Source organism: Somniosus microcephalus, chromosome 26 (genome assembly GCF_052327205.1).
Source record: "Somniosus microcephalus isolate GS21.2 chromosome 26, FLI_Smic_1.0, whole genome shotgun sequence".
Classification (NCBI taxonomy): Eukaryota; Metazoa; Chordata; class Chondrichthyes; order Squaliformes; family Somniosidae; genus Somniosus; species Somniosus microcephalus.
This window is the reverse complement of record NC_141012.1, coordinates 54,501,141-54,520,314: the sequence shown is the minus strand read 5'-3', so window position 1 is coordinate 54,520,314 and position 19,174 is coordinate 54,501,141. Positions and strand designations below refer to the sequence as shown.

General features: G+C 45.3%; 1 protein-coding gene across 2 annotated transcripts in view; it reads left to right on the top strand.

The window, feature by feature from the left end:
• Positions 1-15,465, top strand: part of LOC147100464 (transmembrane protein 107-like) — a 67,114-nt gene extending 51,649 nt beyond the window's left edge. For both annotated transcript variants that reach the window (XM_085968208.1, XM_085968207.1), the window contains exon 6: positions 7,156-15,465. In XM_085968208.1, coding sequence (XP_085824334.1) covers positions 7,156-7,225 — 70 coding nt within the window. In that variant the 3' untranslated portion in view covers positions 7,226-15,465. The remainder of the gene's footprint in view (positions 1-7,155) is intronic.
• The last annotated feature ends 3,709 nt before the right edge of the window (positions 15,466-19,174 follow it).

Sequence of the window (19,174 nt, the reverse complement as noted above, 5' to 3'; positions counted from 1 at the left end):
TAAGGGCCAACATACCATTTGCTTTCCTAATTGCTTTGCTGTACCTGCATGTTAACTTTCAGTGATTCGTGTACAAGGACACCCAGGTCCCTCTGAACACCAACATTTCCCAATCTCTCACCATTTAAAAAATACTCTGCTTTTCTATTTTTCCTACCAAAGTAGGTAACTTCACATTTCTCCACGTTATGTTCCATTTGCCATGTTCTTGCCCACTCACTTAGCCTGTCTATATCCCCTTGAAGCCTCCTTGCATCCTCCTCACAACTTACATTCCCACCCAGCTTTGTATCATCAGCAAGCTTGGATATATTACATTTGGTCCCCTTATGAAAATCATTGATGTGAATAGCTGAGGCCAAAGCACTGATCCTTGCGGTACCCCACTAGTTACAGCCTGCCAACCTGAAAATAACCCATTTATTCCTACTCTCTGTTTTCTGTCCGTTAACCAATCCTCAATCCCTGCTAGTATATTACCCCCAAACCCATGAGCCCTAATTTTGTTTAATAATCTCTTGTGTGGCACCTTCTGAAAATCCAAATACACCACATCCACTGGTTCCCCCTTATCTATTCTGCTAGTTACAGCCTCAAAAAGCTCTAACAGATTCGTCAAACATGATTTCCCTTTCATAAATCTGTGTTGATTCTGCCCAATCCTATTATTATTTTCCAAGTGCCCTGTTACCACGTCCTTAATAATAGATTTTGGCATTTTCCCTACTACTGATGTCAGGCTAACTGGTCTGTAGTTCCCTGTTTTTTCTCTCCCTCCTTTCTTAAATAGTGGGGTTACATTTGCTACCTTCCAATCCGCGGGAACAGTTCTGGACTCTATGGCATTTTGGAAAATGACAACCAATGCATCCACTATCTCTATAGCCACCTCTAGGATGTAGGCCATCAGGTCCAGGGGATTTATCAGCTTTCAATTCCAATAATTTCTTCAGTGCTATTTTTTTTACTAATACTAATTTCTTTCAGTTCCTCATTCTCGCTAGACCCTTGGTTCTCCACTATTTCCGGGAAGTTTTTTGCGTCGTTTTCCATGAAGGCAGACACAAAGGGCTGGATTTTGATACTGGAGGCGTGTAGGAGGCGGGACTACAACTTTCGGGGTTGTAGTCCCGCCTCAATCGAGTTGTGGCCAACCCACGCGATTTTCACTTGATTGACCTTGTTGAGCCCGCCCAGCGGGCTCAGCAGGCCAATTAAGGGCCACCCGGCAACAGCTGACATCACAGATTGACAATCTGTACTCCAAGATAATTCCTTCCTCTCAGGCTGATTTAGAAGTCTCCAGAACAGAAAGCTGAATGCTGCAATTTTTGACAGCTCGCGGCCATTCTGCTTTCTGTGCCGGTGAGATGAGGGACTCCCGAAACCTGAAGGAAGGAAGGCTGTAAAGGTAATTAAACTTCTTTAAACACACCAAACACACTTACCTCTGCACTCATACACCCATTACTCACCTGAACACCTCGAACCCTTCAGCCCGACGGTCCGTCTTGCTAACTTGGCGTGGTTTGGAGCCGTCAGGAATCCCATACTTCAGCAATAAAAATAGGGATTTGGCTAAAAACTGCCTGTTAACTACCTGTTAACAGGCAGTTAATTGGCATTAATCCCCTTCCCGCCTCGGGGAGGCAGGTCCCAGCACAGGTCGGGTATCCGCCTCCTTTGAAACTGGCATGGGGGTGGGATGGGTTCGTGCCCCCCGATTTTGAGATTTTAACCCCCCACACGCCTCCAATCCCGCCTCCACGGCCCAATGAAAATCCAGCCCAAAGTATTTTTACATACCTATAGAAGCTTTTACAGTCTGTTTTTATGTCTCTAGCTAGTTTACTCTCATATTCTATTTTCCCTTTCTTTATTAATTTCTTGGTCCTCCTTTGCTGAATTCTAAAATCCTCCCAATCCTCAGGCTTACTACTCTTTTTGGCAACATTATAAGCCTCTTCCTTTGATCTAACATCCCTTGTTAGCCACGGTTGGACCACTTTTCCTGTGGGGGTTTTGTGCCTCTAAGGAATGTATATTTGTTGTAAATTATCTATTAATTCTTTAAATGCTAGTCTACCATCACACCTTTTAATGTAGTTTCCCAATCTACCTTAGCCAACTCGCCCCTCATAGCTACGTAGTTTGCTTTGTTTAGATTTAAGACCCCAGTTAAAGAGTGGAGTCCTTCCTAGGCAGGAGATTGAAACTAAAATGAGTGTTGGACTTCTATGTTGCCTGGGTCACTGCAGATTCACCATCAGTCTGGGAACTGACTCACAAGTGATCTGGGTACCAACACAAAACAAGTCAGGTATTGACACCAACCATCTCGTCTCATCTACACAGGGCACCATTTGACAGCAGAACAATGAGATAAGCAGCTGCTCTTTCCAGTTCAAAAACTACAATGAAAACAGACAACACAAACTGAATCTGCTCCCCCTCCCTACCCACGTACACCTGTACCAACACACACCCAGACACACAGTGCTGAGTACACCTGTACCAACACACACCCAGACACACAGTGCTGAGTACACCTGTACCAACACACACCCAGACACACAGTGCTGAGTACACCTGTACCAACACACACCCAGACACACAGTGCTGAGTACACCTGTACCAACACACACCCAGACACACAGTGCTGAGTACACCTGTACCAACACACACCCAGACACACAGTGCTGAGTACACCTGTACCAACACACAGCGCTGGGTACTCCTGTACCGACACACAGCGCTGGGTACTCCTGTACCAACACACAGCGCTGGGTACTCCTGTACCGACACACAGCGCTGGGTACTCCTGTACCGACACACAGCGCTGGGTACTCCTGCACCAACACACAGCGCTGGGTACTCCTGTACCGACACACAGCGCTGGGTACTCCTGTACCAACACACAGCGCTGGGTACTCCTGTACCAACACACAGCGCTGGGTACTCCTGTACCAACACACAGCGCTGGGTACTCCTGCACCGACACACAGCGCTGGGTACTCCTGTACCGACACACAGCGCTGGGTACTCCTGTACCGACACACAGCGCTGGGTACTCCTGTACCGACACACAGCGCTGGGTACTCCTGTACCGACACACAGCGCTGGGTACTCCTGCACCGACACACAGCGCTGGGTACTCCTGTACCAACACACAGCGCTGGGTACTCCTGTACCAACACACAGCGCTGGGTACTCCTGTACCAACACACAGCGCTGGGTACTCCTGCACCAACACACAGCGCTGGGTACTCCTGTACCAACACACAGCGCTGGGTACTCCTGTACCGACACACAGCGCTGGGTACTCCTGTACCGACACACAGCGCTGGGTACTCCTGCACCGACACACAGCGCTGGGTACTCCTGCACCAACACACAGCGCTGGGTACTCCTGCACCAACACACAGCGCTGGGTACTCCTGCACCAACACACAGCGCTGGGTACTCCTGCACCAACACACAGCGCTGGGTACTCCTGCACCAACACACAGCGCTGGGTACTCCTGCACCAACACACAGCGCTGGGTACTCCTGCACCAACACGCACCGCTGGGTACTCCTGCACCAACACACAGCGCTGGGTACTCCTGCACCAACACACAGCGCTGGGTACTCCTGCACCAACACGCACCGCAGCGCTGGGTACTCCTGCACCAACACGCACCGCAGCGCTGGGTACTCCTGCATCAACACGCACCGCAGCGCTGGGTACTCCTGCATCAAAAAAGATAGTCAAGGGTAATGTGGGCTCTTTAAGTACAGATGGGGGTAATACTGCAAATGAAAATAAGGATAAGGCCGACTTGCTGACTCATTACTTTGTGTCACGTTCACAGTAGAGGATGAAGATAATATCATAGAATAATGGAGCACAGAAGGAGGCCAGTCGGCCCATCAAGCCTGCCCCCGCTCTTTACCCAGATTTTGCAATTTTTCCTCCTTCATTTATTTATCCAATTCCCCTTTGAAGGTTACTATTGAATCTGTATCCACCTCCTATTAAGCAGTGCATTCAAAATCATACTCGGTGCGTAAATAAGTTTTTCCTCAAGTCACCTCTGGTTCTTTTGCCAATCACCTTAAATCTGTGCCCTCTGGTTACCGACCCTGACATTCCATGGAAACTAATAATGAATCAAGGACTGGAACTCGATAAAGTTAACTTAAGCAAGAAAACATTATTAGGAAAAGTAATGCCACTAAAGGCTGACGAATCCCAGGACATGATGGTTTCCACTCCAGGGTTTTAAAGGAAGTTGCAGATTCTTTAGCCATAAACTTACAAAGCTCTCTCGATTCAAGAGTTGTCTCTTTAGATTAGAAAATTGCAAATGTAACTGCATTATTTAAGAAAAGTGTGAGAGAGAAACCAGGAAATTATAGGCCTGTTGTTCTAATATCTGTTGTGGGGAAGTTATTGGAATCTATAATTAAGGAGAGTGACTGAGCACTTAGAGACATTTGAGCTGATTTAAAGAGAGCCAACATGGATTTGTAAAGGATAGGTCACGTCTAACGAACCTAATTGAATTTTTTGAGGAAGTAACTAAAGTAGTAGACAGGGGAATGTCTATGGATTTCGGAACAATGACGGACAGGAAAAGACCCTCTGGTCCGTCGAGCCGGTCCCACACAATTGTGATACCTTGTGTATCACAATATATACACTCCCGAAACCACGTGATCTCCTGGGAGAGGCGAAAAAACAGATTTTAAAAACCCAGGCCAATTTGGGGGCAATAAAATCTGGGAAATTCCTCTCCGACCACCTTAGGCAATCGAAACTAGTCCAGGAGATCAGTCTGGCCCTGAATCCCCTGCAGCCCCTCCCTTCTGAACGAGGTGATCTCCGCCCCAGCCAGAAACAGGGCCAGCTCTCGCTCGAAGGAATTCAGCGAATCAGCATCCACCGCACGAGCCGGCAGCCACTATTCTCTGGGAAAAGAACCACCTGACATCTAACCTCGATCTGGCCTTACACAACTTAAAATTCTGGCCCCTGGTCCTCGTTAAACAATTTAATTGGAACTAACTGCCAACTGGAACACAGGCGATTCCCTTCATCATCTTATAAACCTCAATCAGATCCCCCTAAATCTACACTTCCCTAAAGTGTCGAGTTACAGCTCTTTTAGCCTATCTAGATAACTAAGATGCTTTAAGCTGAGTTAATTAGTCAAGTGGCCCTCCTCTGCACCCTTTCCAAAGCTTCAGTTAAGGAACTTCCTGAACGCATTCGAGAAAGTTCCACATAAGAGACTGTGAGCTAAAATTAAATCTCATGGAATTGAAGGCAAATTATTGACCTGGTTTGGAGATTGATTAGGCGGTAGAAGATGGCGAGTTGGGATAATGGGCATGTACTTGAATTGGAAGGAAGTGACGAGCGGTCTCCAGGGATCTGCACTGGGCCTCAAATATTCACTCTATTTATTAATGACTTGGGTAACGCAATAGAGAGCCATATATCCAAGTTTGCCGATGACACAAAGATTGGTGGGTTAAGTAGTGTAGATGGGGGCTTAAAATTACAAAGATGCATTGATAGATTAAGTGAGTGGGTGAAACTGGATTTCAACGCAGGTAAGTGTGAAGTCATCCATTTTGGACCAAAAAAAGGATGGATCTGAGTATTTTCTAAATGGTGAAAAGTTAGGAACAGTGGAGGTCCAAAGAGATTCAGTGGTCCATGTACACAGATCACTAAAATGTAGTAGTCAGGTACAATAAAATAGTCAAAAAGGCCAGTGGAATGTTAGCCTTTATAACTAGAGGGCTGGAATATAAAGGGCAGGAAGTTTTGCTACAGCTATACAAAGCCCTGGTTAGACCACATCTGGAGTACTGTGTACTGTTCTGGACATTGCACCTTAGAAAGGATATATTGGCCTTGGAAGGAGTGTAGCACAGATTCACCAGAATGTTACCAGGGCTCCAAGGGTTAGATTATAAGGAGAGGTTACATAAACCAGGCTTGTATTCCCTGGAATATCGAAGGATTATGGGTGATTTGACTGAGCTTTTTAGGATTTTGAAAGTAACTGATAGGGTAGTTAGAGATAAACATTTTCTGCTGGTTGGGGGGCAGGGTGGGGGCGAGGGGTGGCGGCAGGTGGGGGAGTGTCTAGCCAAGGGGACTTAACCTTAAAATCAGAGACAGGCTATTCAGGCGAGAAATTAGGAAACATTTCTTGCGCAAAGGGTGGCAGAAGTGTGGAACTTTCTCCCCCAAAAAGCAGTAGATGCTAGCTCAATAATTTTAAATCTAAAATCAATAGATTTTTGCTAGCCAAGGGTACTAAGGGATATGGAGCCAAGGTGCGTAAGTTGATTTAGGTCACAGATCAGCAATTATCTCATTGAATGGAGAAACAGGCTCGAGGGGCTGAATGGCCTACTCCTGTTGCTGTGTTTCTAACACATGCAGCGCTGGGTACTCCTGTGTGTCTGCTGTTGCTCTCTTGCCCCTGAGTCAGAGGGTTGTGGGTTCAAGTCCCACTCCAGAGACTTGAGCACAAAAATCTAGGCTGACATTCCAGTGCAGTGCTGAGGGAGTGCTGCACTGTCAGAGGTGCCGCCGTTCGGTTGCAACATTAAACCTCTCAGGTGGATGTAAAAGATCCCATGGCACTATTTTGAAGAAGAGCAGGGGAGTTCTCCCCAGTGTCCTGGCCAATATTTATCCCTCAATCAACAGATTATCTGGTCATTATCGCATTGCTGTTTGTGGGAACTTGCTGTGCACAAATTGCCTCCTGCATTAGCTGTAAAGCTTTGGGACATACTGAGGTTGTGAAAGGCTCTATATAAATACAAGTCTGTCTTTTCCTGTACCAACACACCTAGACACACAGCGCTGGTACACCTGTATCCACTCACTCACTCACTCACTCACTCTCACTGTTGGGTACACCCAACACTTTGCTGTGAACTGCTGTACTAACTCCCAACGAGGCAAACAGTGTAGGGTACTCCTCTAGCAATAGATACATGACTCTCGGTATTGCTGCACCAATACCCAGACACAGCTCTGCTCTGCTAACTCCTGCCTTTTTACCCACATTGTTTAACATAAGCTGCTTATATAATTGAGACTTCTTGCTCTTATATAACATGGTGTTTCTGCTTGTTTTACAGTGCCCTCCCAGCGTGTATTGAAATTGTCATTATAATCGCAGTATTTGGGCTGAGGAAGAAGCCATTGTGAGCCTGCTGAAGACCCTAATTAAAAAAACTGGAATCCGCCGCTAAAGTAGCAAGAATATTGGAATAGCTGACCTATCACAATGGAGCACCACTCTGGATTGGGCAATGGATACCCACAACAGTTGTAGAACTTCAACACCTGGCTCCATAATAGAACGTGTACATCACCGTCTCCATTATAGAACGTGTACATCACCGTCTCCTGTTATAGAACGTGTACATCACCGTCTCCATTATAGAACGTGTACATCACCGTCTCCGTTATAGAACGTGTACATCACCGTCTCCGTTATAGAACGTGTACATCACCGTCTCCGTTATAGAACGTGTACATCACCGTCTCCATTATAGAACATGTACATCTCCGTTATAGAACGTGTACATCACCGTCTCCATTATAGAACATGTACATCACCGTCTCCATTATAGAACGTGTACATCACCGTCTCCATTATAGAACGTGTACATCACCGTCTCCATTATAGAACATGTACATCACCGTCTCCGTTATAGAACGTGTACATCACTGTCTCCGTTATAGAACGTGTACATCACCATCTCCTGTTATAGAACGTGTACATCACCGTCTCCGTTATAGAACGTGTACATCACCGTCTCCTGTTATAGAACGTGTACATCACCATCTCCATTATAGAACGTGTACATCACCGTCTCCGTTATAGAACGTGTACATCACCGTCTCCGTTATAGAACGTGTACATCACTGTCTCCGTTATAGAACGTGTACATCACTGTCTCCATTATAGAACGTGTACATCACCGTCTCCTGTTATAGAACGTGTACATCACCGTCTCCGTTATAGAACGTGTACATCACCGTCTCCTGTTATAGAACGTGTACATCACCGTCTCCGTTATAGAACGTGTACATCACCGTCTCCGTTATAGAACGTGTACATCACCGTCTCCGTTATAGAACGTGTACATCACCATCTCCATTATAGAACATGTACATCACCGTCTCCGTTATAGAACGTGTACATCACCGTCTCAGTTATAGAACGTGTACATCACCGTCTCCATTATAGAACGTGTACATCACCATCTCCATTATAGAACGTGTACATCTGTCTCCATTATAGAACGTGTACATCACGCTCTCCAACACACATCTGGCCGGCCTCCCAAATCCACCCTCCATAAACTTAAGCTCATCCAAAACTCTCTTGCCCATGTCCCAGCTCGCATCAAGTCCCGTTCACCCATCACCCCTGTGTTCGCTGACCTACATTGGCTCCCAATTGAGCAACGCCTCGATTTTAAAATTCCAATCCTTGTTTTCAAATCCCTCCATGGACTCGTCCCTCCCTATCTCTGTAATCTCCTCCAGCTCAACAACCCTCCGAGATATCTGCACTCCTCTAATACTGCCCTCTTGAGCATCGCCAACTTTAATCACTCCACCATTGGCGGCCGTGCCTTCAGCTGCTGAGACTCTGAAATTCGCTCCCTAAACCTCTCTGCCTCTCTACCTTTCTTTCCTCCTTTTAAGGCACTCCTTAAACCTACCTTCATCTGCCCTAATATCTCCTAATGTAGCTCGGTGCCAAATTTTGTATGATAATGCTCCTGTGCAGCACCTTGAGATGCTTTCATAGAATCATAGAAAGTTACAGCACGGAAGGCGGCCATTTCGGCCCATCGTGTCCGCGCCGGCCAACAAAGAGCTATCCAGCCTAATCCCGCTTCCCAGCTCTTGGTCCGTAGCCCTGCAGGTTACAGCATCCCAAGTGCACATCCAAGTACTTTTTAAATGTGGTTTCGGTTCCTGCCTCTACCACCCTTTCAGGTAGTGAATTCCAGACCTCCACAACCCTCTGGGTGAACAAATTTCCCCTCATATCCCCTCTAAACCTTCCCCCAATTACTTTAAATCTGTGCCCCTGGTTTTTGACCCCTCTGCTAAGGGAAATAGGTTCTTTCTATCCACTTTATCTATGCCCCTCATAATTTTATACACCTCAATAAGGTCTCCCCTCAGCCTCCTCTGTTCCAAGGAAAACAGGCCCAGCCTAGCCAGTCTCTCCTCATAGCTAAGATTCTCTACTCCCAGCAACACCCTTGTAAATCTCCTCTGTACCCTCTCTAGTGCAGTCACATCTTTCCTGTAATGTGACCAGAACTGCACGCAGTACTCTAGCTGAGGCCTAACTAGTGTTTTATACAGTTGAAGCATAACCCCCCCCTGCTCTTGTATTCCATGCCGTGGCTAATAAAGGCAAGCATTCCGTATGCCTTCTTAACCACCTTATCTACTTGCCCTGCTACCTTCAGGGATCTGTGGACATGCACTCCAAGGTCCCTTTGTTCCTCTACACTACTCAGTGTCCTACCATTTAATGTGTATTCCCTTTCCTTGTTAGCCCTCCCCAAATGCATTACCTCACACTTCTCCGGATTGAATTCCATTTGCCACTGTTCTGCCCACCTGCCCAATTTATTGATATGTTCCTGCAGTATCAACCACACAGCTAATATTAGTATCATCTGCAAACTTCTTAATCATACCCCCTATATTCAAGTCTAGATCATTAATATATACCACAAAAAGCAAGGGACCTAGTACTGAGCCCTGCGGAACCCCACTGGAAACAGCCTTCCAGTCACAAAAACACCCATCAACCATTACCCTCTGCTTCCTGTCTCCGAGCCAGTTTTGAATCCAACTTGACACTTTGCCCTGGATCCCATGGCTTTTAACTTCGTGACCAGTCTGCCATGTGGAACCTTATCAAAAGCCTTGCTAAAGTCCATATACATTACATCAAATGCACTACCCTCATCTACCTTCCTTGTTACCTCCTCAAAAAATTCAATCAAGTTTGTTAGACACCACTTTCCCTTAACAAATCCGTGCTAACCTTGATTAATCCGTGTCTTTCTAAATGAAGATTTATCCTGTACTTCAGAATTCTTTCCAATAATTTTCCCACCACCGAGGTTAGGCTGACTGGCCTGTAATTACTCGGTCTATCCTTTTCTCCCTTTTTAAACAAGGGTACCACATTAGCAGTCCTCCAGTTCTCCGACACCACACCTGAAACCAAAGAGGATTGAAAAATGATGTTCAGGGCCTCGGCTATTTCCTCTTTTGCTTCGCTTAACATTTCGTCTGGGCCTGGGGATTTATCCACTTTTAAAGCTGCTAAACCCCTTAATACTTCCTCTCTCACTGTTTATTTCATCTAATATTTCACACTCCTTCCCCCCGATAGCAATGTCTGCTTCGCCCCTCTCCTTTGTGAAAACAGACACAGGGGCCCCGATTTTCTACCAGCCGTCGGGCGGGTTTTCAGGCGGGTGGGGGGTGAAAATCGCCGAAATAGGGGGTCGTGACCCCCCCCCCCCCCCCCTGCCTGATTCCCCTCCCCGTCCGACTTTCGGATAGCCGTTTCTCCGCGACCCGAATCAGTCCCGCCCGCTGCTGGCGGGACTGGCCGTCGGAACACTAATCAGCAATTATTACCTTCATTAAACCTATTTTCAGGGGCCCATGCGATTTTGTGGGGTTCCCCACGCTAAACAGGCCTGCGGGGAACCCCGCTGATGAAACCTGGCGTGAAGCTTGCCGGCTTGCTTGCTCTCAGCTGCAGGTCATTCGGGAAAGCTGCGATTTAAAGGGACAGCATTTGTATGTTGACGGACCTTGTTGTTGCAGGCTTGGGGCTACTTCTTCAAGGCTTAGACACAGCTTTGGAAGGTTGGAGCCTCACACACTTCTCCAATGTGATCTCCTGGGAAGCCCCTCTTGCCACCCTCACTCAGCGCTTCCTCAGCAGAGGCATCTACCAGAAGCATAGGACGCCTTTTCTTCCTTCCCTTCTTGCCATTAGAGGATCTTCAGCAGCAGAGGCAGTAGCAGCAGAACCAGGAACAGCAGGATGAGCACCAGGAGCACCAGGCTGCTGCTCACTCACCTGAAGCTGCACAGGCCAGAAGGGGCCAGTGCTTGGAAGTGGCTTGAGAGCACCTTGCTGCGCTTTAGGGGGCCATGGGGACCCGTATCTGCACTGGCAGCCCTACTCAGAAGGACTTCCATGAAGGTCTGGTTTCTCTGTTCAATAGATGGCCAACGCTCCTCAAGAGATGTCATTCTCTTATGAGCACTCACCATGTTTTCCGTACCCTGGCGAGTTACCTCCTCCATGGAGGTTGCCAGCCTTTCCATGGTGATGCGTTCCTGTGCCAATGACTCCACAAAGGCCCTGCTCATGGTCGCTATGGACTCCTCCATTCGCTCTGCACTCGCAGCGACCCTGGAGACAAAACCTGCCAGAGACTCCTGCATCTGTGCATGGAGATCCATCACCTCTTCTCTTGCGGATGGAGCCAGAGGCAGAGGGTCGACATGCAGCGCAGCTGAGCTGGCAGAGTCCTGCGCCCTCTGACGAGGACTCTCCACTGCTGTCCCTGTCTCCAGAATCTGCTGATGCTCACTTGTGAGCTGTAAAACACCAGGTGACAACACTACTCTATGTCCCGAAGGTCCCCCCGAAGTGTGAGTGTCTGCGCTGGTGCTGGGTGCGCTTACTTCTGCTGACGCTGCGCCCTCAGAGGTTGGAGGTTCCTCTGAGTCGTCTGGCTGCACAGCCTCTTCCTCCTCCACAGTGGGGATGGGGGTTCTGGATGGTCCTGTGGGGGAGTAGAGGAAGGAGTTAGAGATGTGATGCCAAGGTTATATGCACATTCGAGTTGACATCTGCTGACACCTGCATCCATGCAGCCTTGGCCTCTTCTTGCCTGACCTAGGGAAGAACATAAGAAATAGGAGCAGGAGTAGGCCAATCAGCCCCCCGAGCCTGCTCAGCCATTCAATAAGATCATGGCTGATCTGATCCTAACCTCAAATCTACTTTCACTCTCCATCCCACCCGAACCCATGTGATCTCCCGGGAGAGGCAAAAAACCAGATAAAAAACCCAATGTGCCAATTTGGGAGAAAAAATCTGCGAAATTCCTCTCCGACCCATCTAGGCGATCGAAACTCGTCCAAGAGATCACTCTGTCCCTGTATTTCCTACAGTACTTACCTTCTGTAAGAGGTGATCTCCACCCCAGCCAGGAACAGGCCCAATTTACTCTTGAAGGACTCCTAGCTGGCAGCCTGTTCCCGAGGTCTCCACTAATCCCTGTGAATAGAACCATCTCCTGAAATCTAACACAGAATTAGAACACAAGAAGTAGGAGCAGGACCAAGCTACACGGCCCCTGGGCCCGCTCTGCCACCCACAGGACCATGACCGATCCGAACCTAGCCTCATGTCGATTTCCTGCCCGCTCCCCGTAACCCCTAATTCTCCTTACTTCTAGGAAACTGTCTATTTCTGTTTTAAATTTATTTAATGATGTAGCTTCCACAGCTCTCTGGGGCAGCAAATTCCACAGACCTACCACCCTCTGAGTGAAGAAGTTTCTCCTCATCTCAGTTTTGAAAGAGCAGCCCCTTATTCTAAGACTATGCCCCTTGTTCTAGTTTAACCCATCATCGGGAACATCCTCACCGCATCCACCCGATCAAGCCACTTCACAATCTTATATGTTTCAATAAGATCGCCTCTCATTCTTCTGAATTCCAATGAGTAGAGTCCCAATCTGCTCAACCTCTCCTCATATGTCAACCCCCTCATCACCGGGATTAACCGAGTGAACCTTCTTTGTACTACCTCAAGAGCAAATATGTCTTTTCTTAAGTATGGGCACCAAAACTGTATGCAGTATTCCAGGTGTGGTCTCACCAATACCTTGTACAACTGCAGCAATACCTCCGTTTTTATATTCCATCCCCCTAGCAATAAAAGCCAACATTCCATGGCCTTCTTGACCACCTGCTGCACCTGCATACTACCTTTTTGTGTTTCGTGCACCAGGACCCCCAGATCCCTTTGTACTGCAGTACTTTCCAGTTTCTTGCCATTAAGATAATAACTTGCTCTATGATTTTTCCTGCCAAAGTGCATAACCTCACACTTTCCAGTGTTATATTCCATCTGCCAAATCTCTGCCCACTTACTTAGCCTGTCTATGTCCCTTAGCAGGTTTTTTATGTCCTTCTCACTCACTACTTTCCCTCCCATCTTTGTATCATCTGCAAACTTTGATATGTTACACTCGGTCCCTTCCTCCAAATCGTTAATATAGATTGTAAAGAGTTGGGGTCCCAGCACTGACCCCTGCGGAACACCACTAGTTACTGATTGCCAGTCTGAGAATGAACTATTTATCCCAACTCTCTGCTTTCTATTAGATAACCAATCCTCCACCCATGCCAGAATATTACCCCCAATCCTGTGATTTTTTATCTTGAGCAATAATCTTTTGTGTGGCACCTTGTCAAATGCCTTTTGGAAGTCTAAATACACTACGCCCATTGGTTCCCCTTTATCCACCCTGTATGTTACGTCCTCAAAGAACTCAAGCAAATTTGTCAAACATGACTTCCCCTTCGTAAAACCATGCTGACTTTGTCCTATTAAATTATGTTTATCCAAATGTCCCGTTACTGTCTCCTTAATAATCGACTCTAAAATTTTACCAACCACAGATGTTAGGCTAACTAGTCTATAGTTTCCAGCCTTCTGTCTATTACCCTTTTTAAATAAGGGTGTTACATTAGCAGTTTTCCAATCTGCTGGGACCTTTGCTGAGTTCAGGGAGTTTTGGAAAATTATTACCAATGCATCCACAATCCCTACCGCCACTTCCCTCAAGACCCTAGGATGTAAGCCATCAGGTCCAAGGGATTTATCCGCCTTAAGTCCCATTATTTTAACGAGTACCACTTCCTTAATGATTTTAATCGTATTTAGTTCCTCCCCCCCTAGGGCCCCCTGTTTGCCCAGTGTTGGGATATTCTTAGTGTCCTCTACTGTAAAGACTGATACAAAATATTTGTTCAGCGTTTTTGCCATCTCCATGTTTCCCACCATTAATTTCCCGGTCTCATCCTCTAAGGGACCAACATTTACTTTAGCCACCCTTTTTCTTTTTATATAACTATAGAAACTTTTGCTATCTGTTTTTATATTTTTTGCTAATTTACTTTCATAATTAATTTTCCCTTTCTTAATCAATCTTTTAGTTATTTTTTGCTGTCTTTTAAAGACTTCCCAATCTTCTATCCTCCCACTAGATTTGGCTACCTTATATGCCCTTGTTTTTAGTCGGATACTATCCTTTATTACTTTACTTAGCCACGGATGGCTGTCTTTTCTTTTACACCCTTTTTTCCTCAGTGGAATATATATTTTTTGAAAGTCGTAAAATAACTCCTTGAATGTACACCACTGATCATGTACCATCTTACCCTTTAATCTATTTTCCCAGTCCACTCTAATCAATTCCGCTCTCATACCTTCATAGTCTCCTTTATTCAAGCTCAGTACATTTGTTTGAGATCCAACCTTCTCACCCTCTAATTGAATATGGAATTCAACCATGTTATGGTCACTCGTTCCAAGGGGATCCTTTACTAGGACATTTTTTATTAATCCTGTCTCATTACACAGGACCAGATCTAAGATTGCCTGCCCCCTGGTCGGTTCAGTTACATACTGCTCAAGAAACCCATCCCTAATACACTCAATGAACTCTTCCTCAAGGCTGCCCTGTGTCGAAGTTTCGACTGTTCAATAAGACTCTGTGAAACAAAGTGATCGTCAAAGGCAGACTTTATTTAATTACTTGCTAGCAAGGGGAGCTTCACGTAGGCAAAGGCTATCGTGACTTCTCCGAATACATGGACAAAAACACCTCTTTTTATACACAAAGATCAAAACCTTTTATCACATGGTATAGTATTGAGAGACACAATAACATTAAAAAGAGATGAGTAAGGAATGTTTAAGGTCAACAAGAAGATGACTAAAGGGTCAGCAGAGCCTCGGTGTCTTAAGATAAGGTTAGCCAATAGATAATCAAAAGTCATGATGCAGGAATACCTTTAGATAAAAGTTAATTAATTTTATACAATGGAGACGGTTTGTCTCTCACTTTGGTTCTGGACATTCATATGAATGTTTACAGTACATGTCCTTCGGTTATCATTAATTTGTTCTGCTAAGCTTATCTTGTTTATGGAACTGTCTAGCCTGCAAGCTACAAAGGAGTCACATCCTCTTCCTTAAACCGCTTCCTAATATGGGCCTGCCTGTTTCCCCCTTATTTTGTACTGTGTGAAGCCATTTTGGCCTGCTGAACGTTCCAGACTCCATTTTAATATAACAGAGTATGTGTGCTTATTTTATACTAATATGTGTGGATATATATATCTATGCTGATGCACTTCTACATTCCCCCATTTTGTCCTACCTAGGACAATATAGCCCACATTAATTCTTTCAGTCCCTTTTGTCGGTCCTCGTGCCAAATTTAAATTTTGGCCTAAGGATACCGACTTCATTTCCGTTTTGACCATCCCCGGGATAATACCTGTATTGATGGCTGACCTTATCTAAGATCGTCTCTCCTCTCTTGTCTATCCTAATTGTTAAAATCGTATTTTGTCCAACCGTATCATCTCTTCACGAAAGGGATTGTCCTGATCTCCCTCCATAAGCGGAAAGCATCGCCAGCCCATAGCGACTTACTGGTTTTATTAAACACCTTGGTCCATTCTAGTAAAAATGTTCCCTGCTTGGTCAGACCAGGAATAGGTGGTTGCCACGTGACTGTTTGATTGCAGGAACTCTCTCCTATTCTCTGTCCAACCTTCCTCCCTACCTTGACCTCCTTTTTAAGGCATAACGACCCTTGTGGTCTGCCAACTCCTGAGGTGTTAGTTAAGGAGAGGAAGGTGTCGCTCGAGTATGGTTATAATTGGGTTGATACCATCCCTGGAAGGTGGTCAGATTATAACCTGCTGATCTCCACTGAATCATATCCATGGTTCTGTCTGGGTTGCCTGAACTATTTCGCCTTATGATCCATTCTGCTGTTTCGGAAATATTAAAGGGAATAGATCTTAGTGGGATTCCTCCTGTGGTGTGAATGGGTATATGGGCACAGACCCAGCAACTAGATCTACCTTAGCATGCTCATAAGCCATATACAGAAAAGTGTTAACATGTAATTCTTGTTTCTTTCGGGGTTCTTCAATATATCTCTGACAGTTTACGTATACCATCTCAAAGAGCACATACAGCGTAAACAATAATTTCATCGTCTCAAGTCTTTTTTTTAAATGTCCCCGTCTGGTGCTTTCTTGCAATGGGATGCGTGTATCCAGGTCGGTCTTTCCTTGTTTTTAACAGCTGTGTTCGTTGTCAGGAGTACTTGGTATGGCCCTTCAAAGCGTGGTTGTAGTCCGTTCTTTCTTTTGAAGACCTTTACGTATACGTTATCTCCTGGTTCCAAGTTATGGCACCTTCCTTCCGCTGGTTCCGTTTGTGCCTCTTTTACCTGCTGGTGAAAGCTGGAAATACATCTCGTTAATGCAATACAATAGTTTAACATGTTCTCATCCATTTTATGGATGTCCATTTGCTTAACCGTAAGTGACGCTGAAAATGGCAGTCTTAGGGGTCGTCCCATAACAATCTCATGTGGCGATAGTCGGTTGTCCTGTTAGTTGCTGCTCGCATTATCATCAATGCTAGGGGTAATAGTTCGACCCATTTAAGTCCAGTTTCATTGCAAAGTTTAGAAAGTTTATTCTTCAGCATACCATTATATTTTTCTACCAGTCCCGCTGACTGTGGATGATAGCTGCAGTAGAAGTCCATTGTCACTTGAAAGTTGTGCAGGTATACCAAATTGTGGTACAATTTCTTTTAACAAACATTTTGCAACAGTAACTGCATCATTTTTTTTTTTACATGGAAAGGCTTCAATCCATCGTGAAAACACATCTACAATAACTAATACATACTTAAATCCTAAACATACCGGTAATTCAATAAAATCCATCTGTAAATGTACAAAGGGTCCTGTTGGATTTGGGTGGGAGGCAGCCTGTACCTTTTCTGTTTTACCTGGGTTCATTGTTTGGCAGGTAATGCATTGTTCACTAATTTGTTTTGTAATTGTCACTGCCTGGTGAATACCAAGTTTGTGTGATATAGTCTGCCATCCCCCCTTTGCCTGCATGTGAACATGTGGACACATCAGGCAATCCATGGGAGTATTGACTTGGAAGCCACCATGCGGCCGTCATGGTAGACCCATACTCCTTCAGGTGTTTTAAAACAAGAATCATTCACCCAAGCTAACACTTCGTCCGGACTGGCCTGTAATTGATAGGCCAAAACGTCATCAATTGTGGGTGGGGGATTGTCTGGATCTTGATTTCTAAGAACATATGCAGACACTTGTGACCCTGTATCAGAAAGAGCAGCAGCCTTAGCTGCTCGATCCGCCCTATCATTGCCCAAAGAAGCCTGGTCTTGATTGCCTGTATATGCTTTGCATTTAATAACAGCAATTTTTGTAGGACACTGGAGAGCCTTTAAAAGGTTATCAATTTGTTCAGCATTTTTAACTGTAGATCCTGATGAAGTCAGGAATCCTCTAAGTTTCCAAATTTGACCATAATTATGAGTGACTCCAAATGCATACCGAGAGTCAATATAAATATTCACTGATTTTCCTGTAGCTAAAATACATGCTCTTGTAACGGCAAACAGTTCTGCTTGTTGTGCTGAAAAGAAAGATGGTAGTCAGCATACTTGGATAATTGAATAATCATCGGAAATGGCATATGCACTTTTTGGCGAGCCCTTTTCGTCTCTGAGGGCTGATCCATCCACATAAAATATAAAATCGCTATTGTCCAGAGGAGTTTCTACAATGTCTATACGAGGCTTAGTGATAAGCTGAGTCACTGATTCACAATGCCTCTTGGGTAGGTGATGCAATTAGCAGGTCGTCTACTTACTGTATGAGGGTTAACCCATCGGTTAAGACAATGTTCTGTAAATCATGTTTGAGGCACTGCGAAAAGAGAGTTCAGCTTTCTGTATAGCCTTGTGGCAGCCTGGTCCATGTGTATTGGGTTCCTTTGAACGTGAAGGCAAACAGGAACTGGGAATCTTGGTGAATAGGAATGCTGAAGAAGGCTGAGCAGAGATCAATGACCATATAATACCTTGAATTAGGAGGTATACTGGTCAGGATGGTGACTGGGTTTGGGACCACCGGGTAGGCAGGGAGAACAGACTCGTTAACTGCTCTTAGGTCTTGAACCAACCCTGACTTATTCTCCACTCCTGTTGAACTGCAGCTTTTGATAGGCGTAGGACCATCTGTCCTAGATCAGAAGGTTTGAATTCATGCGCCACTGCTAGTGTACAGTGTGGCTTAGAGTCTTTTACCCTGAATAATTCCCATGCTGTTTGGGTCAACAAGATTGGTGACGCTATTCCTTCTTGCCCAATTAAAATTCTTTGGATTTTAAGTGAATATTTCTGATGCAGAAAGGGCTTGTAATTAATTGCCACTTCTAGATCTTCTCCCGTTTTGTCATAATAGGCTATACAATGCAATTTATCATGCCAATGTCCCAAATTAAACTGCTTCTGGTATTCTGATACTGATCTTGTGGCATACTGCAATGCTCCCACAGCCATCAGTAATTGTTTACTGAGGTTGTCATCATGATTAGTTCAACAATACAAAATAGGAGAATTGTGGACCTGCAATGGGTACATCCCACATCTGTCAGTTGGAACATATACCTTCAGTCCTTTTTCCATACATGATATCACTGCTTTCATTTTACACAACAAATCTCTTCCTAATAAGTTGATGGGAACGTCTTCAGATAATAAGAATGCATGCTGTTCATGAAAGTCTTTCATCTGTACATCCAATGGAATCGGCCATACCATAGTCTGGGTTGTTCCTGAAAGTCCTACACACTTGACACTCTGATTGGTACAAGGTGCTCCTACGGCATATTGTTTAGTCAAGACCGAATTAGTTGCTCCAGTGTCTA